This window comes from Cryptotermes secundus, unplaced genomic scaffold (genome assembly GCF_002891405.2).
Source record: "Cryptotermes secundus unplaced genomic scaffold, Csec_1.0 scaffold216, whole genome shotgun sequence".
NCBI classification, from domain to species: domain Eukaryota; kingdom Metazoa; phylum Arthropoda; class Insecta; order Blattodea; family Kalotermitidae; genus Cryptotermes; species Cryptotermes secundus.
In genome coordinates, this window is record NW_019727090.1 from 1468031 (window position 1) to 1495677 (window position 27647).

Here is a 27647-nt window from a genome sequence, read left to right on the forward strand (position 1 = left end):
ATGAAAGAAACACTGTGTCTGGCCCCTGATGGTGTTCTATAAACTAAATTTGGCCCTCGAAATGTATTAGGTTGGCCAACGCTGATCTAGACAGTCGGCTCAAAGATGGCGGTAAGGTTCTCAGCCTTACGCACCGGCCGCTCTTTACTCCTCAGGAAAATTATTTAATTAATTCCTGGTACTCATTTCTGTTAGAGGCTGAGTCGACCCCAGGGCCATAGTGTGGTTGGAAGGATTAGGTCAATTGAAAAAATCCAATGACCTCATCGGGATATGGACATAACCTTGAGAGAAAAACATAGGATATAATTTTATAGGAAATTGATAGCAGTTATTTCCCACGATAATTTCTACGATCAGTTTTATGGTCGTTGTGAATTGCTACAATACTAGACTCCTTCCACTGCTCAGGCAACTCCTCCTTACTCCAAATAGAATTAACGAGTTTATAGATCTCAGGACAAAACCATTCACCTCCAGCTTGAATAAATTATGCAGGAATCCAACCAGGGGGTTGAGTGTGGGTCTGAACTCCTTATCGTAAACAGCAGCTTGATACTAGGGAATGGTACTTTCTTAATTAGTAAGATGTTAACTTTATTCAGTATGAATTTATGTATTGTGGCGCGTAGACCCGTTGCTGGGTAGAGACCCCGAGACGGACGAGTATAACCGTTTCAATGTACCAGGAGGATAAACAAACACCCATTTCTATGCAGCGGTCGAGGTATTGTTGGACTATAATAATGGAAATGGCGTTTTCTATGTGGTTCGTCTCGAAATGTTATGCACAGGGACGAATACTTCCCCCATAGACCATCCCGTGTGGATGCAGTGTCGAACACCACCGTAGCCCTGGGAGTTGTAAGAGGTGACGGAAAGGGAACCCAGTGCCTGGGGGTATACCGATCTATCCTGTTCCTGGGGGATATAAATACGGGGACCTGGCCCTCAAGGTTGGGGGAGTCTCGAATCTGAGGCAGTAAAATGTGGTCATGGGTCCCGCGGGACTCAGGCCTGAGATTTACTGCGCTGGCGAGACCCAGCAGCAATTATAAACAACAGACACATCCTCTCGTCAGAGAAAATGTTACATAAGGACAATGACCGTAATTGTTCAGTTGGAAAAAAGTTACTGGTCGTGAGTCTCAATGGGGCTTGTCGCCAAGACGAACTGATTGGCCGTAAACCCGTAAACCGTCAGTCTTAAAGTAACTCTGACTGACTCTGTTCGCATTTGAAGTTGAGAGTTCAGGTGTGGAGTGTTAACCAGCGGCCAACAGCGTGATCACGGAAGCTGTGTCTGGGCTGTTGAGTAAGGACGTAAATAATCAAAGAACTGAACTGAACTGAACTGAACTGAACTGAGGGACAAAATTATTATTAGAATCTTCCCGTGGGGTAAAGGGCTGCCGGCACGATAGGCTGACAACCTCAGCGTTGTCTGTGACCCGATTGTCTAGAAAATGTGGGAGTCATGACGTCTCACAACCCTATGGGCCTCCACTGCCTGTAACAGGAATAGCTGTAACCTTACCGTAGTAGTAGTTTTTCCACTTTTTCCAGAAACCAGATTCTTTTACACAATATATTTGTTGTGTTGTGACGGTTAATAAAGAGGTTGTATATTGTAACACAACAGGATGCATGAAATGAAAATTATACTTGTTTAATCGTAATCGAATAGGATAAGTTGAAAATAATACTAATTGTTTTCTCCATGTACGAAATATACTTAAAAAAGTCAAGTATTTCAAGTGATTTTTTTCATGTTATGGAAAGTTTCCACAGAGGCAGGTTGGAGTGTTAAAGTGGTGTAATTCTTAAATAAACCCCTGAAGTTTAATCGCGGGAGAGATATAACTTCCGTAGGTCATTATAATGACTGGATCACAATTAGGCTTAAACTTAAATATACTTCATGCTTACCATTACAGTTTACAAGACGGATAGTTTAATAGCTAAAATTGATAGTCAGCATCATATTTGTAGGTACATAAATCGATAATACTGTGCAGATAATTCAGCTTCGTTAAATATTCCTAGAAATAAATCAGCGTCAGAATTGACTTTCGGACAAAACCGCAAAACTCTATCAGGATCCACAATTACAAACAACTGTCGCATCCAACACCCAACTTTCGGAGGTATAACACGTATACACTGGCGGACGGGTACAAACCAGTATGCATCCAATCGATACAATTCATGAAAAAGAAAAAAAGAAAAAAGGGGGGAAAAAAAAGGAAATAATATGTGTACCCCCACAAATGTGTCGTATAAGTATCACGCTCCGGCTGCAAAAAACTATCCCTACTGGTTGCACTTGCGAAAAGAATTCAGCAGATACTAAAGTGACACTTTTGGTTATGAAATGGATGGACTGACGTTCTGTATCAGGGTTTCTTTGTTATATATATTAAAAATGATCGTCGTATGATATTAATGTTGGTAAATACGTCAATCTTGAAAAAGGAAAATAGTGCGACCTCTTAACTTCCCCGTTAACCAATCACGAGTCGCCTAACACAACAAAACAAATCGTTTGCGCATGTGCTGCAGTTGCCTTTGTCACTAAGGTTCACGAACGGCTACATGTTAGTACATCGACGACATCGACTGTTCTGAGATCGTGTTTGTGATAGACGGTGTAAGGTGTTGCCAAACGAAGTTGGAGATGTCTGAAAGCCATTTTGACGAATATGAGCATTACAATTTCGAGTACGACAAACATATTTACTCGGGTCACAGCGGTAAACAGCGCACCAAGAAAGAAGCTAGTGAACATACTAATCATTATGATCCCAGTGGACATTCCCGCAAAATAATGACGAAGCTGCAGAACACTGAACAGAATAAGAAAACGGAAAACTCGTCGAAGGTCACACAAAAAAGCTAGGAAAGAAATAACCTGTGCTGTGAAAGGCTTGGATGTCTGAACTTGGAACATTATGGCAACGAAATTCTGGTTTTGTGGTACGGTGACTGATAAATACAAGTTCTGTGACGCATATGAGCATTTCTGTAAGCTCGGCAACATCAACCTCGTCGTAAACACAAGTAATGTTTACATGTATGTTACTTACGACCAACCATCGTGTGGAAGAACAAAGACTGTACCGCCTTGGTCCAGTTCGATGTTCATAAATTCCTAGTGTTTCATGATGTTTAACTGAGTATATGAAAATGTTTTTAATTTCTGTGTCTATTATTGTTAATTACATTCAAGAGTAGATTTAAATTCAAATAATTCATCAGCGTTTTCTTTACAAACGGTCACATTTCGTTACAGGTTCTAATACAGAAATGTAGATTTTGACCATACAGTCGTGTGTGTGCAGTAACTCCTTGTAATGTGATAATCTGTGTCCATGCTATTAGTGAGCAGATGGCAGACGTTTGAAGACATTTCAAATGGAAGATTTTTGTTATTTGCAGTTGGGGTGACAATCCTAGTTTTAATTCTAGGAGAGAATTGTTAGAAAATTTGAATTACCCGATGAAGTGGTTTTATGAAGTATGAAGACCATCATACCAAACACCCCACCCCATATGTAACAGGAATTGTTTCAAAATAAAATTTCAGCAAATACTGAATGCTTATTGTTGTTTGTATTCAGGTAACTTAATGTGTTAAGAATGTTAACAGTATAGTAACATTTTTTTTATTGTAAGCAGAGTTTTTCTTTAAAATGTACCTATTTACACCCATTTCCACTGTTAGAGAGTTGTTTTAAATGATCAGTTTTCAGGTATTGTGAATTGCCATTTCTGAGATTGTTGATGCAGTAGTGTCTTCTTTGTTTTGTATACTGATTGTTGTTGTGTAGACGGTATATTCTATATGTTATATATTTCTGTGATTCTTGTGTAGGCAGTGGAGTACAACGTGTGCAGAATACATATATGTTTATCGATACTGCTTGCTTGCTTTTTGCCTCTGTGGACATGTAAGGATATTGGCCTCCGTTATGACAGGTGCTGATTCTTCTGTTATTTGCTTCCATTGTACTGATATTGCTAGCTTAACATGAAACTTTGCCAGTAGCAAGTTAGTATCAAGAGCTTGTAGCGAAGCAAAGTACTTACTTGCCAGAGAAAAATGATATTGTTAGTGGGTCATATAGGATGAGTATGAAGGTGTTTTGTTGTTCTGTAGAGCACCATATAATGCTCTTTACCACAACATGGACTGCAGTACATTGAAAAAGCCTGAAAGGAGATGAATTCAGATATAATTATGTAACAACACATCCACACTTTTTGAAGTACTGTTTATGGTGGTATACGAAGTGTTACATCTGGGAAATGGAAAATAAATTTCTTAGGGGTTCTGATAGGCTAACATTCTAAAAGTGGGCATATGGGAGACAAGACAAGAGGTGGGATGATAGTAAGATGTTGTTTTAAGGTTACATGTTTTTAATTTGTACTGTTTGTAGAGGGCCCATTGGTGAGCTGTCATTTGGGTTATATTTTCAGGGTTTAATAAGTGTTTGTAATGTTTTTATCATATGAAATATTCCAGACTGTTTTTAGCCAACTCTCTTAATGACAGAAAATAGCTGTTTACTCTTTTTCATATAACTTTATGGTTATTGTGCCAATATGGCATGTTTTTAATTTCCAGCAAGGTGATAACATAGTGGATGTGCAAACTCTTGAGATGGGATCAACGTTCGTACATTCTGATTAAGTAATAGATGTGTAATCTTGACTAGGAATCCAACCTGAAACTGTGATACAATCAAACGAGATTACTGATTCAAAAGCATATTTAAAATTATCATGTGCTCTTAGGCAACTTTAAGATACAGGCTGCCAACAAAGAGACAGAGAAAACAATACAACCAGTAGCTTCATCATATTGGAAGACTGTTTAAATTAGGGCAGCTTAGAGGTTAGTGTTATGCCGTTCTACTGTGTTAGTGAAATATAATGGGAAGGAATAATGTAGTCAGTAAAGTGACTAGTTCCTGGTTGGACATCATGTTTATATTCCTAACAGAGGTAGGAATTTTACATTTTTATTCAAAGTGCTGAAAATTAATGCATAATGGAGAAGCTGTATGTCGGTCTGCAGGTTTCATTTCAGAAACAACCAAACGGATTTTGATGAAACTTGTAATGAAGATCTGTATTAACAGTTGATGAGTGAATTTTGTTTTCATTTGTATCCCACCCATATAAACCGAATTTTATACAAAACTCCTTGAACTTTGAGGCACTATGCTACAAGCCGGAAGCCCACGGGTTAGATTCCTGATGTCATTGGATCCTTCATTTGACCAAATCCTTCCAGCCACACAGGGTTCAACTCTGCCTCTAATGGAAATGAGTACCAGTACCTTTACCAGGGGTAAAGGGCGGCCAGTGCGTAAGGCTTACAACCTGACCTCCATCTGTGAGCCAGTTGTCTAGAAAATGTGGGAGCGTTGATGTCTCACAACCCTATAGGCTCCCACAGCCTGTTACAGGGTTGGCTATACCTTTTTACCTTTTATGAATTGAACTTTGTAGTCCCCTACATGACTTGTGCATATGATCCATGCATGTAAAAGGCATTCACTCATATGTTTGTTACTAGTCAGATTGAGAGTAGTTATGAATAGAACGAGAAGTCAGCAGCAAGTGTTTCCTATTCTCTTGTCATGTATGTCAGTTATGAGCTGGTAACAGAAGACTGCTTTTTTTGGAAGAAGCTACAAATATGAACAGAAGACTGCAGCAGTAAACTACACTGAAAGATATGCTTGAGTCATCAGTATTGCAAAAAGTTTGGTATCATATATATATATAGGTAGGTCACAGAATTTGTATATTTTGTATTTAATTGGATTATAGACTGCATTATTGAGTTTTAGAATTTTTGACAAAATTTGTTTTGTAGGTAAATGTTGTAAGTTCACAGAAATATTTTTCTCAATTACTTTTATGGTGGACAATTTCACATTTAAATTTCAGTGAGGTTTGTAGTAGTAAAATAAAATGTGGAGCCTATTAAGATGTACAGCTTTCATTTAAAATGTTTTCTGGTGTGGTAAATAATTAACAAGATACAGCCTCTATATAGTCTTGATGATGACAGCATCACAAACTAACCAACTGAAGAATATGCATGGAAAGGTAATTTCTGATTTTTCAGGTAGTATGAGTAATAGCTTTTTTTAAAATTTACATATTTCTTATGAGTGGAGAAAAGTGGTGAAAAGATAAAGATTCTGTAAGTAAAGATGTTTAGATATATCCTAACTTCAAACTGATATTACATATTTAATGCTGTGAATGAAATATACATTTTAATTGTTGAAAAGATTTACATCAGCAAAAAAATTAGCATCAAGGTCACTGATGTATGAGAGTTTGAAGAGAATGCACATGGAAAATATGTGTATCCCAAACTGGAGGATGGCTTTCCTCTCTTGTTATGGAATTCGTTTGGGCCCACTCACTTCTTGAACAGTCACATCTGGTGCAGAGATTAAGCCTAAAAGGACATTTACCTCTGTCTTGCTAGTGTTTTGTCACAGGGGTTATACATGGCATGTTGACCACAGATGATGTACTAAGGAAGGTGAAAAAGGAACTGGTCATGACCTGTTTTAATCCTTGTGCCATTTATAATATTTTATACACATAAGAATTTCTATTGCACTTGTCATTTACAGCGTATTCTGTCTGCCTTCCTGCTTCTTTGTGTCATTTAAGATATACTCTACAATCTATCTTTCAGTTACATTTTTTTTGTTTTGTTGTCATTGAGTGATCATGGATCAGGCATTGACTTTTTACTGTACTCAACTGACATACAAAATAATTTGAAAATTTGACAAAAAAGGAACAAATTTAGGAATTTCAGCAAATTTGTGTAATAAGATAATGGGTCCTCATGGGCAATGGGGAGTTGGTATTCACAATTTCAGATATAGTTTCCATCAGCAAGAGGTTGATGTAATGTGATGTCTATATGTATTTATGGGACAGAATATGCTGTCAGCTCTTTCAGTGAAGACAAAATGATGGATCAGGGCAAGGAGTCAGCCAGTGGTGTCCTGTTGTAGTGGAACTGCAAGGGGAACATTGGGCAGTGTCATGCAATGCATTGCTTATTATAATGAAATGTGAAAGAGTATTGCTGTGTTGCTATATGTGATTTGTTTTGGTCACTAAATAAGTTTTCTTCAAACCCCAAAGTTCATTCTTGGATGCACTGTATTATAGATTGGTTAAATTGAGGGTTCACCATGTGACCTAGAATGGGAAGTGATGCAAAAAGTTTGTGAAAACACCCGTGATAATGCAACCATTTGGAAGACTGAGAAGCAGCTAGAGAATAATGATAAGTTATGAGTAGATCCTGAGGACATAGATGTGAAGTTGGAATGCGGATGGAACTGGCCCAGAATCATGTCTGATGGCTGGCTTTGTATTTGCAGTGTTGAATATTCTGGTTCTGTTATCAGAGAAATTTACAGCTTTTACTATCTCTTGTTAGGTTTTTTTTATGTTCGAGTTGGTTAAATTAAACACGTGAACCTTTGAGGATTGAGTTAGATTCAGTAGTCAAATCATTCCTACATGCTGGCAAGTTAATCCAATTTTCATGCATTTATCATCACACACTATTGTGGGTTTTCTTAATGACAAAACTCTTTCCATTCCTAGCCATCCTCCCATAAGAACTCTTGATCCTGTATCCAGTGTTTCCTACTTTTTCATGTATCTGCTCTTGCCTGGTCATTCCAGCTTGTCATTGGCTTGCCCAGACATCATTTAATCAACTTTACTTTTAAGCTTTCCGATAAATTTAAAGGAAATTGACAAAAAAATGAAATTTATGAATGTACTGTATTGTCAGTGCATAACACAATATTTGATTTGTAAGATTTGAGGTTTTCATGGCAGTAACTATGAAGAAAGCGGTCTTCTGGGATGTGGCGCCGTGTAGGTATTGTGTTAACCGACGTTTCGGAGGAATGTATCACCTCCATTTTCAGGGTAGAAGAGAGAAGAAGAAAATCTGTGAGCGAGGAACCAGCCTGAGCAGGTGCTAACAGACTAATGTCAAGTCAAAAAAAAACCGAGCTGTATAAGAGCAGGAAGAGAAGGGAGAGAGGCTACATGGGAAATCAGTAGAGAGGAGAGGGGAAGGGTCTGGGGAGGTGTTTCCTAATATCCTGGTCTCAGATTATTTCCCTTTTTGTTTATTCCACAGTACTCTGCAATAACTTTGTTTCTAGTAATTGTTATCATTTTATGCTTCTCTTGGTCAGTCCTCATATTTGTTTGTGAAAACAGGCAATTCTAAACACCAATTAAGTTCTAAACTAATATTTTTTTCCCCCATCAGAAACATCTTTTTGAAGAATGGGTCAGTGGTGGATGCCGCTATTGCAACTCTGTTCTGCAATGGAATGGTTAACAGCCAGAGTATGGGGCTGGGTGGTGGGTTTATGATGACATTGTACTTACATGAGAGCAGAACAGCAATCACACTAAATGCAAGAGAATGTGCTCCCTTGAAGTCTAAACCTGACATGTATAACAAAGACAATGAAAAGTCAAAAAATGGTAAGTACTCTTCACATTAAATGCATTAGGAAATGGTGAATATAATCATTTTTTCTTTTTTTAACCCAAAATCAATATATTCTTCTGCTGTTGAATTTTAAAGCGTTTACATAATATTATAAGGAAATGTAGGTATTCAGCATTGGCTTGTCTGTGTCCCCCAATTTAGTAATTTGACAATTGACTGCTTTAACATTTTTCATGACACTCTGAATGCCTTAAGGTCACTTTTCTGTGTAAACTTTACATCCCTAACTGTAATGTGAATGCTTTAGGGCAAGAAATTCTAAACAAAACCGACTATTGAATTTATTTAAGCCATTTGAATTTAGTCTACACCTCCTCAGTTAACTTCCCCAAGATATATGTTAATGTTCTATGTATGCTTTCTCTCTCTTGAAGTTGTGTATTAATTTCTTATCTGGACCATGTATTTTAATGTCTGATGCATTTTATTTACCTTTGATTTATCCATCCTAACAATATTATATAGAGAGTACAAATTATAAAAGTTCCTCATTATGTAATTTTCGGATATGTTCCTCAGAACTGTGTGCTCTAACGCCCTTAATTTATTATCACATATGGGAGCGAAAGAGACTTAAGTTCCAGAGTAAATTAAAACAGTATGTACAATTATAATTGCATACTTCTTATTCTTTTGTTTTTCTTACATGGCAAAGGCAAAGGACAAATGTTTTCAACAAATCTAGAATGCATTCTGTGAGTCAACATCAGTGAAATCTTTTAATTTTTCTTTGGAGTCCAGTGAATTAATAGATTTGAGCACTAAACTGAGAAGGACCATAATTGGAAGAAGTTTAAAACAGGTTACTGACTCAGGATAGTTGAGATGGAACCTTGAATGAAGGAAACATTGATGAATATTAAATGAACATTCCATTGTACATAACTACTTTAATATATCTGATAAAACAGATAACAGATGTAAACGTTCAAGTAGTAGTACATATCTAATGTTTGTGTGACTTTCCAATATTTGTGTATGACAGGTGCAATGGCAGCTGGAGTACCGGGAGAGCTGAAGGGCTACTGGGAGGCTCACCAGAGATATGGCCGACTTCCATGGGAAGAACTGATATTGCCAACCATTCACCTTTGCGAAGAGGGATACATCATGAACAAGCATCAATCAGACTCACTAAGCATGAGGGCTAAACTCATTCCCATGGACCCCATACTCAGGTTTGGAAGCTTTGATGTATATGTAAAAAAGTAAAAGCAAAGTCATCCATTTGCTTAGAGACTAAGAAATATACCATTGTCACAAACTTTTAGATCTTATAATAAATGTGTCAACCNTATACAGTACAAATTATAAAAGTTCCTCATTATGTAATTTTCGGATATGTTCCTCAGAACTGTGTGCTCTAACGCCCTTAATTTATTATCACATATGGGAGCGAAAGAGACTTAAGTTCCAGAGTAAATTAAAACAGTATGTACAATTATAATTGCATACTTCTTATTCTTTTGTTTTTCTTACATGGCAAAGGCAAAGGACAAATGTTTTCAACAAATCTAGAATGCATTCTGTGAGTCAACATCAGTGAAATCTTTTAATTTTTCTTTGGAGTCCAGTGAATTAATAGATTTGAGCACTAAACTGAGAAGGACCATAATTGGAAGAAGTTTAAAACAGGTTACTGACTCAGGATAGTTGAGATGGAACCTTGAATGAAGGAAACATTGATGAATATTAAATGAACATTCCATTGTACATAACTACTTTAATATATCTGATAAAACAGATAACAGATGTAAACGTTCAAGTAGTAGTACATATCTAATGTTTGTGTGACTTTCCAATATTTGTGTATGACAGGTGCAATGGCAGCTGGAGTACCGGGAGAGCTGAAGGGCTACTGGGAGGCTCACCAGAGATATGGCCGACTTCCATGGGAAGAACTGATATTGCCAACCATTCACCTTTGCGAAGAGGGATACATCATGAACAAGCATCAATCAGACTCACTAAGCATGAGGGCTAAACTCATTCCCATGGACCCCATACTCAGGTTTGGAAGCTTTGATGTATATGTAAAAAAGTAAAAGCAAAGTCATCCATTTGCTTAGAGACTAAGAAATATACCATTGTCACAAACTTTTAGATCTTATAATAAATGTGTCAACCATTTTGTGTGTCTTAACAATGTTCAGTTGGTCATCAGCCATCACACATCTCTTACCATTTGTCCTGCATATGTAACATAATCTTGCAAAACAATTATATAACAATCCTATAGATTTTAAACTGGCTTTGAAGATTTTCTTATGCGATCATTCATTTTGTACTTTAGATGAATATTTTGATTTTAGATATGACAAGAATAATGATACTGTCATGTGTTTAGTGTAGAACGCGACACATAACTTCACGCCTTATTTGATATAGCGAACTTATTGCACATTTGCTCTTACAATCACACAAATTACAATCTCACAATTACTGCTATCTGCAGTATCACAAATGCTACACTGCAAATGCTGGTAACTCGTAACTGTTGCCTTGAGAACTAACTCGTAGGCCTGCTCGGAACTCTCCGCTGGCTAGATTGAGAACTTGAGAACTGTGTCTTGTAACTAACTTGTGAACTCGTAATTTGAGAACTGACTGTGAATAGTCTTTGCTGCTCCGTATCTAGCCTCTTTCCGGACAACACAGAAAACAGCCACGTAATAGGCATCGCTGTTATTACCGTCATCTCTCGCAACCACTGTTTACCTGCTTTGCCTAGCAACTGCTGTTTACTCGTGTTGCACAGCGACCAGTGTGCTGGGACTCGGCTCGCTTCGGCACGTCACGGCTGGGGGGGGGGGCGTCATCCATATCGTAACACGTCACAATACTATTCACTTGTAATGACTGTCTGCCAAATATTGTTATGTTGTTTAATGTTTTGATTGATTATGTACGTTTTTTTATTGCTCCTCCTACATGACTGTTTCCACATCCTCAATTGCATGGATCTGTGGAATGAATGGAATGGCCGTGTAATTTCTGAAAACAAGTCACAAGGGAAAAGGAAGATAGTCTTATTTGCATCCATGGATTTACTTGTATCCTTAATTTTGCAACTTCTTCCTGCAGTGATCTGGCTGTAGAACTTGAAAAATTGCTTATGCCCACACTTTTAATTTCTCATAATAACTGTCCTGCATCTGTACCTGCTGAAACTCCACCATTTAGAATTATGACAGGATTACATATCTGGAAACTAAGCTTAGACAGAACACTTTTTTTTTCTCACTGATTTATTATTATTCCTTTGCAGGGAGTTATTTGTTAACCCAAAGACTGGTGAATTTTTCCACCATGGAGATCGGATCAGACCAAAGAGATTTTGTGAAACGCTTAAAATTATTGCAAAAAATGGTGGAAATTGTTTATATACTGGATCTTTGGCAAAAATGTTTGTCTCTGATATCCAGAAAATGGGAGGAATTATCACAGAAGAAGACATGGCTAGTTACAGGTATAACTAACTCACTCCATGGTACAGTCTACTTTGAAAAGTTGCTAGTGACTCAACTGATCCAAACATTTCGTACTTTTATATAACCCGAGGATTAATTACAATGTTGAAAACCCCTCCATTGGAAACTGGTGGTTGAATTCACACATTTTCACATCACATTTATCCTAGATTCAGGATAAAAATTATCCTTCCATTTATGACTAAATCTCACAAGTAGTCTCTCTGTTTTCTTGAAGTTATTTGGCAGAAAGTGTAAATGAACATCATTATTCTCTTGGAGCATGGAGTATGCCCTGCCACTCTCATGTTGCTGATATAATCACCTTAGCAATCTGAGGTGAGAAGTATAAATAGTGATCCTCCTTATATTGCAGTTTTTTTTTTTTTCAGTTCTTTTCAACTCTGTCATTCATGTTGTAAACATGAGATGCTAAACATTTGGGTACCATAAAATAAGTTGTTTCAGCTGTTATTTTATTCTGTAATTAGCTGAAACAATTCAAGATTAGGCTAAAAGTATTTTCCAACATTCAGCCAGTTGTCAAGGTTCAAATATTATTGCGATATATCTTCCTGTTTGCATAATTTTGTTGTGAAAAGTTAATTTCTTTTTTACTTTTTACAATTTCTTATTACCTATGAATTGTCTATAAAGAAATAATTTGATGTTCAAGCACTCTACGTTGTTCAGAACAGAACCATATTGTAATATTGGTACAATAACTATATTAAAGGCATTCTGATGGGTTTGGGTTGGTGATGAGAAGTTCAGAAAGAATTTTGGTCAAGCTCTTAGTAGCCAGACTCTTGGAAGGTAGAGAAAAAAGTGGGAAAACAGTGTTAAAATGTTTCCTAAGAAGACAGATTATGGAGATATGAATTGGATTATACTGGCTTACTATTGGTAGGCCTTTGTGAAGAACTTAAGAATTCAATAGAAGAGAATGCTTTTCTCTATCTACTGAACTAATACCATGGGACCAAGCCCTTCTTGAGAAGCCAACAGTCTCTCAGCTACTCAAGAAGTCCTCAAAATTTTATGAAACTGAAAGGTCCATTACTCTGTTCACAAGAGCCTGTCACTGGTCTCTATCCTGAGTGAAATGAATCCAGTCCATACCCAATCCTGTTTCTCTAAGATCCATGTTAATTTTATCCTCCAATCTTCATATAGGTCTTCCTAGTGGTCTCCTTCTTTCTTGTTTTCCAAACCAAACCTTGTATGTATTCTTCTTCTCTCAAGTACATGCTACATGCTCTGCTCATCTCATCATCCCTAACTTGATCATTCTAATTATATTTGGTGAAGAGTGCAAGTTATGAAGCTTCTCATTATGCAAGTTTCTCCAGCCTCCTATTGCCTCCTCCCTCTTGGGTCCATATATTATCCTCAGCACCCTGTTCTCAAACACCTGCAGTCTGTGTTCTTTCTTTAATGTAAGAGACCATGTTTCACACTTATACAAAACTACAGGAAAAATTTCAGTTTTTGTATATTTTGATCTTTATGATTTTAGACAGCAGACAAGACTAAAGAATATGAACTGAATGGTAGCAAACATTACAGAGATTTAATCTGCTCTTAATTTCATAGTGAATCAAAGTATGATATGTTACTGTCATTCTCAAATATTTGAACATTGTCTTATTTTCAAATGCTCTGTTAGGTATCTCTATATTATGATTTTGTCTCACTGTCTGCTTACCGGCAAAAACCATGTACCATGGACTTAATTATGACCATATAATAAATATTTCTTTGCTTTGTAAAGTTGTTAACACTTTACAGTCTGACACTTGTTTGACTTTATTTAATATTATAGTGCATTTAGTAAAAGATGTTATACTTTGAAGAAAGCAGTCTTCTGGGATTTGGCACCGTGTATATGTGGTGTTAACCGACGTTTCGGAGGAACGTGTCGCCTCCATCTTCAGGGTAGAAGGAAAATATAAGAAATCCGCAAGCGAAGAGACCGTGAGAACCGGTAAAAGCAGACCAGTCTTGGTCTCTTCGCTTGCGGATTTCTTATATTTTCCTTCTACCCTGAAGATGGAGGCGACACGTTCCTCCGAAACGTCGGTTAACACCACATATACACGGTGCCAAATCCCAGAAGACTGCTTTCTTCATAGTCACCACCGTGAAAGCCTCAAATCTTACATGTTATACCTTGATTTTTATCCAGCCACATATAGCTGTAAATGCTTATGCATGTTTATACCTACACATTTACTCTGAATGTGGTTTAGAATATTCTTTATATGACTCTTATGACATGCACAGGGTGAAATGGGATGAGCCTATAACAATAAATCTCCGAGACAAGATGACACTATTTAGTTCCCCACCTCCAGGCAGTGGTATTCTACTTGGTTTCATTCTCAATATTCTTGATGGTTACAATCTCACCTCGGAGAGTATCAAGGACATCAACAGTACCATTCTGACTTATCATCGTATTATTGAAGCATTTAAATTTGCTTATGCAAGAAGAACTGAACTAGGAGATGGAGATTTTGTAAATATTACAAATGTAAGTATAATGGTGATGTGTAGAGCAAAGTTTCAACTTATGCAGAGTGTCCCATGACATAAAGTTGAAACATCACTTTTGCTTATGGGTGGTCATTACAGGTCAAAGATAAAGAGCAACCAGTTCCCCTGATCTTAGTATTTAAGGCATAACAGACATTCTGAGTTGCTGAAGTGAACACAAATGCAAGTTTACCATTTTCCAATTTTTATTGCAGCAATAACTTATTAAAATAATTGATCAGCAAAGTGAACACCTGTTCTTGGGCAAGTTTATATTTGCAAATCTTATTGAAGTGATAAGTTATGAAAATAACAGCTCACTTTGGTCAACACCTGCTCTTGGACACATTTGTTGATTTATAATTTTAAGTGAACCAGTAATTTATTACAATCATTGCTCAATATGGCCATCTTTCTCTTAGGCAAGTTAACTGTTTTAGGATTTTTATTGATGCAGTAGGTTATTAAAATAATTGCTAAAATTAGTCATCTCTCTCTCTTGGACAAGTACTCATTCCCTTCAAAGAAGTTCTAGTAGCACTGCAATCCATGGTGCCATATTTTCTGATGAGCACTGTGGTATGAAAGATGTGCCCATTTGCTTTGCTACCATTTCTTATTTTCATACATGAACAAGGCTCTTCATATGCCCCTATAAGTAGTCATCCGAAGGTGTCATATTGCCAGCCTTGGTGGCCAGACTTATCCAGTGATCTGAAGCGGCCTCCTTAGTCTAGAGGTAATGTTCCCCCCTCATGACTCGTAGTACGCAGGTTCAAATACCCGGCGGAGGTCGTTGAATTTTTAAGGTCGGAAAAATTCAGGGAACAAGTCCTCCGGGAGGGACTTTAAGCCATGGGTCCCGTGTTGTAGCTTTATGGCACGTAAAAGAACCTCATACCTCCAAAGGAGGTCACTGAGCAAAATTGCGGACGTTTGCTGCCCAACAGCAGTCACTAATACCTCCGGTAGATGGGGGAAGCATTATAGATACTTCTCAGCCAGTAGAGCCGGTCTCGCTGGCTGGGCGGGACTGATGGTAAGCACCAATACCGGTAGGATATAGAGGCTGGTAGAAATCATAGAGGGAAGCACAATGGACCACTACAGGTCTAAGTGCATGGGGAAACCCACCCTCTCTAATAACTAACTAGCTAGCTAACTAACTAACTAACTATCCAGTGATCTTCAAACCCCTGGTCTGTAAATTGTCTTTCATATCTTGCAAAATCTGCTGGTCCACGTTTAGCTGAAACCACATGTCTTGATTGACATATCTTAAGCATTTCTGGCAGACACTCTTCAGCAAAGTTTAAGTACTTCTGTGCAGTTAAGTTGTGTTCAAACAGTCCAATAAGACCATCATCAATAATCTTGTCCTAGATCTGTGTTGAAAATTAGTTTTTTTCTTTTGGATTCTCCTAGGCAGTGGAATTTCTTTGATTCTTTATTCCAACCCTCATTAAGGGCTTGAACAACTGCTGGTAAAATAGATAAAAACCGTCACTGTTAAAGAATTACCTGTACCATTGTTCATGAGACATGGTTTTATGAGGTGGTGTAAAAACACTGGTGGTTGGACCTCTACTCGTATAACAATTACCAACTACCTACTGTATCAACTATTTGCTGTATTGAACACTCAAGTCATTTGCTCTGGATATTTATCATTTTCTTGCAAGTACCTGTGCTTTCCAGTCATGCATTTCACCAATTTAGGAATTGTCTCTTGTATTATTGACCAACCACTGCCACATTCCCATCACAGAATCCAAAAACAAAATGGATATCTATATATTCTTTCTTAGTATTGTGTACATTCTGAATAGCACAATAACCCTGTTTGTCACACTAATCCAACACTAGCCCTGCTAATAAGGGAATATGTGCCAAGCTGTCTGTGTTGCAGTGTTGCCAAACATGTTTCCATTGTTAGCGTCCCACATTTAGAAACCACTCACTCACTCATGGAGGTGAGCTCTTCTTGAGAAGCTGCCTATTGTGCAGCTACTCAAGAACTTCCCAGCATTTTATGGAACCTGAAGGTTCATTACCATGTTCACAAGAGCCATCCACTAGTCACATCCTGAACCAGATCAATCGAATCCATACCATCCCATCCTGTATCTCTAAGATCCACATTAATATTTTCCACCCACCTATGCCTTGGTCTTCCCAGTGGTCTCTTTTCATCTGCTTTCCCGCCAATATCCTATATGCATTCCTCATCTGCCCCATTCATGCTACATTCCCTGCCCACCTCATCCTCCTTGACTTCATCATTCTAATTGTACTTGGAGAAGAGTAGAAGTTATGAAGCTCCTCATTATGCAGTTTTCTCCAACCTCCTGTCACTTCATCTGTCTTTGCTCCAAATATTCTCAAAACCCTGTTCTTGAACACCCTCAGTCTATGTTCCTCCCATAATGTCAGATACCAAGTTCCACACCCATACAGAACCACAGGCAAAATTATAGTTATAATATCTGAACTGTGCCACATTTTTGAAACACGTGTTACCTAGCAACCTCCTTACTGGCATCAATTAAAGTCTGTGTTTCTCTTTATGGTATCTATATTATTACCCAGTAGATTCACACCATCAATGTAGACCAACAGCTGATGTATCCCATTTAATTTAAGTCCCACTTGGTTTTCCTGTACCTTCCTAATGGAATATTCTAAAGCAAAGTTGAAAAGCAGTGGCAATAAAGCATCTTCTTATTTCAGACCATTCAGGATAGGAAAATTATCAGACAAATGTTTACTTATACGGATTTTACTATACATTTTGTTTAAACATTTTAATCACCCTAACTAGCTTCATGTATACCCCAAAGTCTATGAGAATATTGTACAATACTTCCATCGTGACTGAATCATAGGCTTTCTTGAAGTCTTGAATAGTTGATGTACTGTCTCATTGTACTCCCATTTTTTCTCCAGTATCAGAATAATGCAAAAGATCTGATCAGTAGTTGATCTGCTATGTCAAAACCCACACTGATGATCTCTAATAATTTCATCTGTATATGGATTACACCTTGAGCGAAGGATAAGTAAAAGTAAGAAAAGTAAAGGTATCCCTGTAACATGCTGTGGAGGCCCATAGGGTTGTGAGATGTTGAGGTTCCCACATTTAATAGACAATCGGCTCATAGATGGCGGCAAGGTTGTCAGGCTTACATGCTGGCCGCTCTCTACCCCCAAGAATATTCAAAGATTATTCCTGGTACTCATTTTTGTTTGAGGCTGAGTTGACCCCAGGTCCAGAGTGCGGCTGGAAGGATTAGGTCAATTGAAAAAAAATCCAATGACCTCATCAGGACTTCAACCCATGACCTTCCATCTTATAGCATAGTCCCCCCCCCCTTATGAAGTTGATAGCAGTGATATCCTCCAATAATTACTGTGGCCAGTTTTATCACCCTTCTTGTGACCTGATACAATAATAGTCTCCTTCCACTGATGAGGCAATTTTTCCTTATGCCAAATAGAAGTAATTAGCTTATGAGTCTCAGAATATAATACAGGGTCTGGAATGGAAACTTAACGGTTTCTAAATTAGTGCCAACTTAAAAACGTCAGGTGTCCCTGTCGGACCCTGTATTTCGCCTCCTGCTTGAATAAGTTCTGCCAGAATTTGATCACTGCCTGGCGATTTACACCTTTTCAATTTTGCAACAGCAATTCCAACCTCAAAAGGGCTAGGATCATGTGCTAATGGCTCAGCTGTATGTATTTCTATTTGCCTAACATCACTGACGCTATGTACGTGTACATTCAATAACAGAGAAATAGTTCTTCCAGCAATTCAAAATGTTGTAGGAATCTGCAAGCAGAGCACCATTCTCATCTTTCACTAAGTTACTTCTAGGTTTGTAACGCTATCCTTACTTTACCTTAAAATGTCTGAGACTTCCTTAGAATTAAGGGTGATAAAAAATATTTACTATTTATTTCCAACTTCTACATCTCCTGGATGTAGGTGAGGCGTCAATTTTGTCATGAGGCACTCTGTATGTGTGTGTGTGGGTGTGTGTCTATGTGTCTATATATATAGGGTGTAAATAAATATATGTCACATCACTCTGTGGTAGATACATAGGTTCAATCTGAGCATATTTTCTTAATACACCCATGTCCAGAAACACTTCCTTTTGTCACAAAGGGTCTCAGTAGTTTCTGAGAGGACTCATAAGTTTTAGGTGATATTATCGTTGTTTTACATTATAACAGTGCTCAAAATTGCGGCCACCAACTTTATTGCATGTTCTGCACCACCTGGCTATGTTATGCTGAACTCTTTGAAAGATTCCTGACATTTCCCGGATGGTTCCAGCTGCTACTGCAGTTCTTGCAACAAGATCATGTTGTGTCTCCAATGGAGTCTTGTACACCAGGCTTTGCATGTACCCCCAGAGAAAGAAATCCAGTGGAGTCAAGTCAGAGGAGCAAGGGGGCCAGGTTATTGGGCCTCCACATCCAATCCATCTTTTGCCAGAGGTTTCATCCAAATGCTCACGGACAACATTAGTGCAGTGTGCTGGGGCACCATCATGCTGGAATCACATTTCATGACAGACTTCCAAAGGCACCACTTCCAGCAGCTCGGGTAAGGTCTCTTGGAGAGATGTTAGGTAAATATCACCCGTGAGCCACAGAGGTAAGAGGTAAAGGTGTCCTCCTTCATATTTCAGAGGCCCTAGCATGTAAATAAAGCGTTTCTGGACATGGGTATATTAAGAAAATATGATCACATTTAACCCATCTATCTACCACAGAGCATTGTAACATATATTTATTTGTGCTCTGTATATATAAGAGATGATCAGAAAGTAACTGGAACATCAGACAGTTTGTTTTTATAAATAGTTTTACTTCCCTTCTAATACCCTCCTGATGATTCAGTACCTGCATCCTATAGATATGCATATTGAAGCTGCAACATCACCCATAGCCTTTGAAAGTGGAAATAATTTCTCCAAAGTCATTTCATTATAAACACTGTCATCAGTAAAATTTTCAGCATTTGACATCTTCTGCAGACAATTTGTAACACAGGAAAGCATACAAATTCAATCACGCTAAAAGTCGGTAAACAAAAATGTTCTCAAGAACTTTCAAATTTGCATATGACTTCTCTTACTAAATGAAGCTGTACTGACTTTGTTAGTTGAGCAAGAAATAAAACATCAATGAAGTAGCTGGTAGCTAGTTGCTTGGCTGAGATTCAAACCAAGTAGGTCCTGAATACAACCTGCTTGTTCATGACTGATGACTGTACAATGTCACTCTCACGTGCCCTGTCACGGTCTCAGTTCTTCATCTTAGATTACTTGTTCTCTTTGCAGTTATTGCACACATTGCAATCAAAAGATTATGGAAATCAAATTCGCCATAATATAAGTGACAATAGAACTTACACAAATCCTGGATATTACGGTGCAGTAAATTTCAGTGTGGATGACCATGGGACAGCTCATATTTCTATCATAGCCCCTAATGGAGATGCTGCTTCCATCACTAGTACTGTAAATCTTCAGTAAGTAAATACACTAAATACTGGCATTGAATTTATTGAAATTAGTTTCTGTTTTCCCCTTTAACTATCTGATGTCCATTTATTTTAATATATACGAGTAATACCCCATGAGGTTTGGTTTATCTTGTGTGAATTTTAAAGTTGTTGAACTTGCCTGACTGGACTGGAACAAGGCTTCAAAATGTTGGACTGAGTCTAACATAGAACCTAGAAGGTCTGATTTATTTAAACCTTCCTTATTAGATTCTCTTCAGTCTGAAACTTAATTGTTATAAATAGGTTTTACAATTATTTTTTGGGATGCAGAGTCCTGTATGTATCATATTGTTGCAATCAGTTATCTTTTATATGTCATTTTCTTATTATGTACACTAACACTCTAAGTCAGTCTTCTCTCCTACAGTCTAGAGATTTCTCTTGTACCAGTTCTGACTTCATAGCCATTGTTTGGTCTTCCTGTAGCTGTATATCCTGTAGTTTTTTTCTGAAGAGTATATGTTTGGAATGTGTTATTGTCCATTCCCCTACATTCCTACATCTTCAGTAGCCATCATAAGACTGGAGATGGAGCAAGATGGGGAGGCATTCACTCTCTTTTCCTATTCACTTCCCTTCCATCTGTGATCACTACTGTGATCATACAATGGAGGGCAATAACACAAATAAGAACAATAGACACAACTATAATAAGACACAGTGTGTTCATTGTAATGTTTATGGTTGTTTGGAATGGTTATTGCCTCATTGATCGTCTTGACAGGTATAATCTTGATGTCAGTTTGTCTTTATCCACTGCTATTTCACTGTAATGCCACTATGCTGACTTTTCTTGCATATTGCATTGAACTACCTTGCAATTCATTATATACACTGTTTTACAGCTGCTATGATACATGTTTACACCAGTCATCCCCATTCAACAAAGACTCATATTAGACTATGACTAAGAGAGCCTGTTTCCTAGCCATGCAACCACAGTTGTATACACATGACGACTTCAATGGAGTTTGGGCGCTAGAGCAAGTGAGGCCAATCAGCACGTTTCTAGAAAGGTCCAGAAGAGAATTGGGAGGGGGAGTCTCAATGTTTGAAAGGGAGGCAAGCACTGGCTAGGCCCCAATTTGTATTCTCTCTCCCTTCTCAAGGCTGCTTGTCTCGAATAGCCTGTAGATGTGGCACCAGTCTGTCCAAGTGCATCACCATCATCTTTGCTCTAGGATGACGCTGGATCTTGTAGACCACATTGTTGGTCCTGGTGATCACCCTGTAAGGCTCCTTTGGGGGAGGTGCAGTATCCTGTGGTCCTGGTTGGGCAGTACAACCAGTTCTGACCGCCTTTCTAGAATCCAATGTAGTTAAGTGGTTGTCGGGGCGACTGCTCTCTGATCTTAATTACACAGCTACAAGGGCTTTAACCTAACTCAGTGGTATAATCCATGGTAGAGAAACACCCTTTCTTGGATTTACCTCAGACCTATTTTATCTTTGAACCTGCCTAGAATGTGTTAAGAACCCAAAGTTGGTCCTGGATTTTGTTTGGCCAAATAAACTTCTAAATTTAGAGCCCATTAGGACTCCTAGCTTGAAATTCATACTACAATAATGAAGAATGACTGCAGAAATTGTTTGGCTATGGTCACATAATTTTCTAAAAAGTTAGCCTTTGAGCACTTCTTGCCTTACACACTGATCATGAAATATGGGACTGAACACTCAGCTAACAAGTTTGTTTCAGTTTGTGCCAACACTCAGAACACAAATTGTTTCAGCCTCGGAGCGGGAGTAACATCACACACAACCGGAATAATACTTAACAGTGGTATGAATGACTTCTCGATCGAAAAAGCAAAGAGCTATTTTGGAATACCTTTTTCACCAGCAAATGCCATCACACCTGGGAAGCGTGCTGTCTCATCGATGTGCCCATCTATCATCGTGAATGGAGAAGGAGATGTGCGATTAGTTATTGGTGCTTCAGGAGGAACAAAGATAACAACAGCTGTAGCTTATGTAAGAATATCAGACTTGTTTACATGACTGAAAACACACAAAGTGAAAGCATAATTCTGTAGGTTTATTTATTTCTCATTATGTCATAACACATGAATTTATTATCACTCTCTTATAGAACATAAAGGTGCATCACTGTCATCACAAAAACTCACCACTGGGTTCTGTCCTCAGCCTCTTCATTCCATTTCACAGATCTGCAATCTGTTTATCTTAGGCTATCTGTAATGCTTCCCTCCTATCTGTGCCATTTATATTATAGTATATATCACCTTTCTACTTGATGCTCTTTTAACTCCCCTAACAGTGTCAGGTTAAGAGTACAATTTGTGAAGCACCTCAGTCTAAAATGTTCTCATTAATCTTTCTTAGGTCCAGATATGTTCCTTAGCACTTTGTTCTCACGCACTCTTATCTGTTCCATCCTTATGACTTATGAAACCATCAAGAAGACAACATTTTTCTTTCCTGAAATATTTAAGAAAACCAGTAAATGATAATCAAATTACATTTAATTATTCATGAGAATGAAGATAATTTATTTTTTCAGGTAATAATGAGAATTCTTTGGTTTGGTGAAGGCATTAAACAAGCAGTGGATGCTAGCAGAATATACCATCAGATATTCCCCATGGAAGTATCATATGACTATGGAGTTCTAGATGTGAGTATTTCATCAGTGTAAGGAAGGTTCTGTGAATGCCTGCCCATGTGTGATTACTATATTCGAGCCAATCATACAAAGTCCTCTTAAGATTCACACATCCTTCTTCACAAGTACATGCATTATTGAGTAATATGGTAAACATTTCCAAAAGTAGACTTGAAATACTGTCTGTGCGATTAATTCATTAGCAAGCCAGGAAGAGAAATCTCATTGAGTTAAGGTTTTTACATAAATCTTATTGTAATTACTAATTCATTACTAATGAATAATGTGGTATAATTTATTTTATGTGTGTCTAATATGCAGAAAAGTGCTTGAATTTTTTAAGGAGCTGTTATTCCAAATATACAGAGTGTTGTAAATCCTATATTGTTAGAATAAATTTTGCAGCATAAGGAACGAATGTAAGATATTCATCAGTTTTTTCCTTGTTCTCAAGCAGAAGAATAGTATTTGCTATGAAAAATTGTACCTGAGTGTAATGAGAATTACCATAAAATTAAAATACAGTATTATAATGTTTATACAGTTCACCAATGCAATGTCCTGCTGCATGCCAGGAATTGGTTCTGAGGCGTATATGCTTTTGTCTTACACTTAATGCATTATTCCCTCATCAGATGGTGTAAATGTTTAGTTCTACAAAAATACTCAAAATAATTGTTACTGCACAATGTAATTAGCTTTAAAAATTTGTTTATGTATGCAGTGACAGTCATGTATTAACAATAAATGAATGGCAGGGCGATTGATATATGAAAAATTGCAAGGAATTCATTTGGAAAGTATATGTATGCCAGATTTGAGTATGCCTTTTCACATTTATATTTTTCTGGCAAGTGAGTGACTCCATAACTGAAAAATTGCTGGCTTGCTGGTTTTGATACAGAATTTATTTTAAACAAAAAAGTGTACTGATTTGTATCTATTATGCTTATATTATATTTATTTTTATTTATATGGGCAAGTATAAATTTTGCATGACTCTCTAAATTTCAACAGTTTGAAGAAGCGTGATTAACATACTCTTCAATTCTTATATTGAGCAGTTTAAATTATTGCTTTGTTTGCTGTCCCAAGCACCTAGTTTTCTTAAATTTCTTTGAAGCAGACAATGATTAATGCTTTCCTTATAGCAAATAATAAAGGGGTTGGAGAAGCTTGGACATAAAACAGATCGAATCCGAGACAGAGGGTCAATTATTTGTGCATTGTCCAAGCTGGGAAACATGATCACTGCCAATGCTGACTTCAGGAAAGGAGGAGATGTGTTTGGTATTGACTGAATTATACCAGAAATATAAAAGCTACAATCTGAATCAAAAAGGTAACATGACTCTTGATGTTTGGTGTATTTGAATTTATTGAGTAGCCTAAAGGTGGTCATACACACTACAGCTCACTGAAAAGCATGCCTTCCAAGAGTGAAGCCGGAAGGCAATCCTCAACCCTCTGAGAGCCCATACACATACCGACTCTTGTCACAGTTTTATGTCCACTCTTTTGTTCAGTTGATGATTGCAGAGAGACTGCACTGTATTAAGAGATGATGTGATTTTAACCTGACTTACCATTACTATAATGCTGAAAGAAACAGTACATCATTCTAAGTAGACCGAAAGTTGACTAGATACATTATAACATTTTCACCTAAATATGTTGAACGAAATGCAGTTAGAGGTGACATATTTGCACACCTATATGTAAATGGATGAGGATAAATGCTTCGTGCTGTTACACTTCATTTCTTCAGTTAAGGGAAGGAAGGTACCGTAACGATAATGGCAAAAACTCCATGTGAATGGTTGTGTGCTATCCTGAATAACAGGCAGGAACTCAGGATTTAAAGTTCTCAGTGGCTGTTTCAGCATGAGCAATGGGAAGACTTATTCCAGAAATGTGTACAGCCATTTACAAAGTTCTTTGAAATACTGGAAGGCAAGTCATAAACATTTGTTCAGATATCTGTAAGGATATTAGAATAGAACATTTGCTTGACTATTACATTTGGGCGCTAGAGATTATTTATTTGTTTGATCTGAAACATTGAAAGTAAGTTCTTGTTGAGGTTGTCCAGGGTTGTTGCTAAGATGAAGTACCTGGTGGTTGTGGGTGTGGCATTATGTGTTTCAAATATTCCTGTTCTAGCTTGGGCACTGTTAGTGACTTTTATTCACATATCCACAAAATGGTGTTCTTTGCTTTTTTGGCAATAAATAACTGTCATAGGAAGAAAATACCAAGTTCTTCAACAGTATGCAGGCTATACTTCCAAGGTTGCTGCCCAACTCAGCAGTATTTCTGCTACCAAGTTTAGTCACATGTCCTCTTTATTTTATGTGCTGTATCTTCCTTTTTCTGCATTGCTAGATCATGCACTACCATTTAGTGACAAGGATGTATTTGGCACACTTGAAGCAATGAATGATTGATTTTGAGCATATAATGACTGTGGGAATGGTATCAGTGATTCTGTTGCATAATTGCTTTCGGCTTCTTCATGAAAGAAAAGTATACATGGCAAATAAACTCCATTTTGCAAAACGAAACGAAGAAATACAGCTCTTAATACACTTCCATTCTACAGTTTCTTGATTCAGGGGATGAACTGGATAACAGTTTCAGAGAAAACTGCAGTTTCCAGTCTGTCTCATCACAGTTGATGGGGACATATGAATTGTCCCCCCACCAGGAAGCATGTTACATATGTAGGATTTCACAGCATAATTCTGATGGAAATTAGCTAGTAGTAGTTACGAGTTTATCTTATTTAATATTGCAGCTAACAGAAAAATTTTTACCTGTGGTGGTAACAACATTACATCATTTCAGAAAGTGGTGTTGAAAGGTAGTAAAGTGAAGTTACCACCCACTAATGACAGAAATCAATTTCCTTACATCTCCATTGTAGCATTTTCCCTTTGGAAAGAATTTTTGAAACTCCGCAGTTTTATGGTGAAAAGGAGATTGAATCATGACCACATGCATTTAAATTAAATAAGCACTTTGGCAGTGTTAGAACATATGTTAGCATAGTAGGTTGAGGCACTATACTACATACAAGCTGGAAGTTTGTCGGTTCAGTTTCTGATGAGGTAATTTGATTTTTCAATTGACCTAATCCTTCCAGCTGCACTATGGCCCTGGGGTTCACTCAGCCTCTAACAGAAATGAGTACCAGGAGTCTTCATGGGAGTAAGTACAGAGCAGCCGGTGCATAAGACTGACAATCTCTCCCCCCATCTGTGAGCTGATTGTCTCAAAATGTGGGAGTCTTGACGTCTGACAACACCCTGTTACAGGGATAGGTTTTATCTTTTTTAACTTGGGCAGTGTTAAGTGAATTACACAAAATGTATTTGGAATCTTGGTTAGTCAGTTTCATGTCTTTCACACAGCAATTGCGACCTCAGTAGATAACATTGAATCCCTCGAGAAGGGTGTTTTTGCCTTGCATAACTTTTTGTGCAAGAAATGTCCAATACAAACAGCAACCACTTACTCAGTAACAATGTTTGTGATGAACCAAATTCAGGTACTGATATATTGGGTTTTTGGACTTTATCCATCGTCCTGGTTTTTAAGATAACTAATTAAAACACCACGTTTCGGAAACTGGATCTGTTTCCGTCCTCAGGTGAAGGAAAAACCTATTCTGTTGGGTCCGTTAGAAAGAGCTAGCCTCAATCACAATATATCAGTGTGTTATACACCATCGTCAGAATCCTATAGTAACTACAAATTCAGGTACTTCAGAACTGTTCACATCACTACAGAAAACATGACAGAACAACAGTGAAGAATGAAAATGAATGTGCAAATTATTTTTGGGCTGCTTTTAAAACAATTTTGCAGAGAGGGGAAATATTTCCAGTGAAATATTGTTGGGGGGGTTTTCATTTTATTTATTGTCTGTAACAAGCTGTTTAAAAATATGCACATATTTACCATTAGTATGGTCAATGTGTGCTATTTTCTTGCTCCATTTAACTCTCGTCAGTGTGCATGTTAGATGTGCTTCTTGTAGGAATTCCCAGATTATATAGAAAATCCAGCATGTGGAAATGCCATTGAGATGGCTCAAGTACGTCTCCACTAGTGCCACCCTTTTTTCAGTTCGCCACTTCAGCTGTGGAGGTTGTTGATTTTATTCACTCTGCTATCCTTGCAACTGGTATGATCCACTTCTTTCATTTGATCGACCACCTTTGAGTATGCAGAGTTTCTCAAATGTCTGTTGGAATACTGCTTGCATTTTACATCATACAAACATGGCAAAGACATGTACAGCTCATTGAATATAATGTGCAAAGGGATTCATGAGGCCAGGATTGCATGGCAGCCATCATGCCTGAGAACATAACGAAGAAGGAAGGAAAACTGATGAAACAAACAGGCTTGTGTTGTGCTCACTGACTCAGATAATGAAGGACTGTAAGCCTGCTATCTACTCTCATTATCTGTGACCATATATGGTACAATTCTAACATGCAGTTAAAGATTGAAGTAACTGTAGATTTATTAGAACTCGACTTTTAGCCAGTTCTTCAGGACACATTTTCACACATGCTCTTCCCAGATATAAGCCTTCTGGTAACTTGTGACATGTGTGGCCACCCTAAAAAGTGTTTATAGTGTTGCTGTCAAATTTTTATTAGTTCAGAAAACAGACATATTCACAAGTAACTGTACAGAAAATTTGATAGGAACTTAGCAAGTCAAAACATTCACTTCTTGTAAGGAATCCAAAGGCTTATTTTATTACCATGTTCACAACAACTCTCACAGATTGTACCCAGTGCTCAGCCATATTGGTTG

General features: G+C 37.6%; 1 protein-coding gene across 1 annotated transcript in view; it reads left to right on the forward strand.

Annotated features, from left to right (window-relative positions):
• The window catches only part of LOC111864315 (scoloptoxin SSD14), a 66586-nt gene that overhangs the window by 37407 nt on the left and 1532 nt on the right, over window positions 1–27647 (forward strand). The window contains exons 3-10 of the mRNA XM_023851471.2: window positions 8351–8571; window positions 9585–9777; window positions 11868–12068; window positions 14356–14605; window positions 19962–20152; window positions 21922–22162; window positions 22713–22826; window positions 23966–24156. Of these exons, the coding sequence (XP_023707239.1) occupies window positions 8351–8571; window positions 9585–9777; window positions 11868–12068; window positions 14356–14605; window positions 19962–20152; window positions 21922–22162; window positions 22713–22826; window positions 23966–24115 (1561 nt within the window). The 3' untranslated portion in view covers window positions 24116–24156. The remainder of the gene's footprint in view (window positions 1–8350; window positions 8572–9584; window positions 9778–11867; window positions 12069–14355; window positions 14606–19961; window positions 20153–21921; window positions 22163–22712; window positions 22827–23965; window positions 24157–27647) is intronic.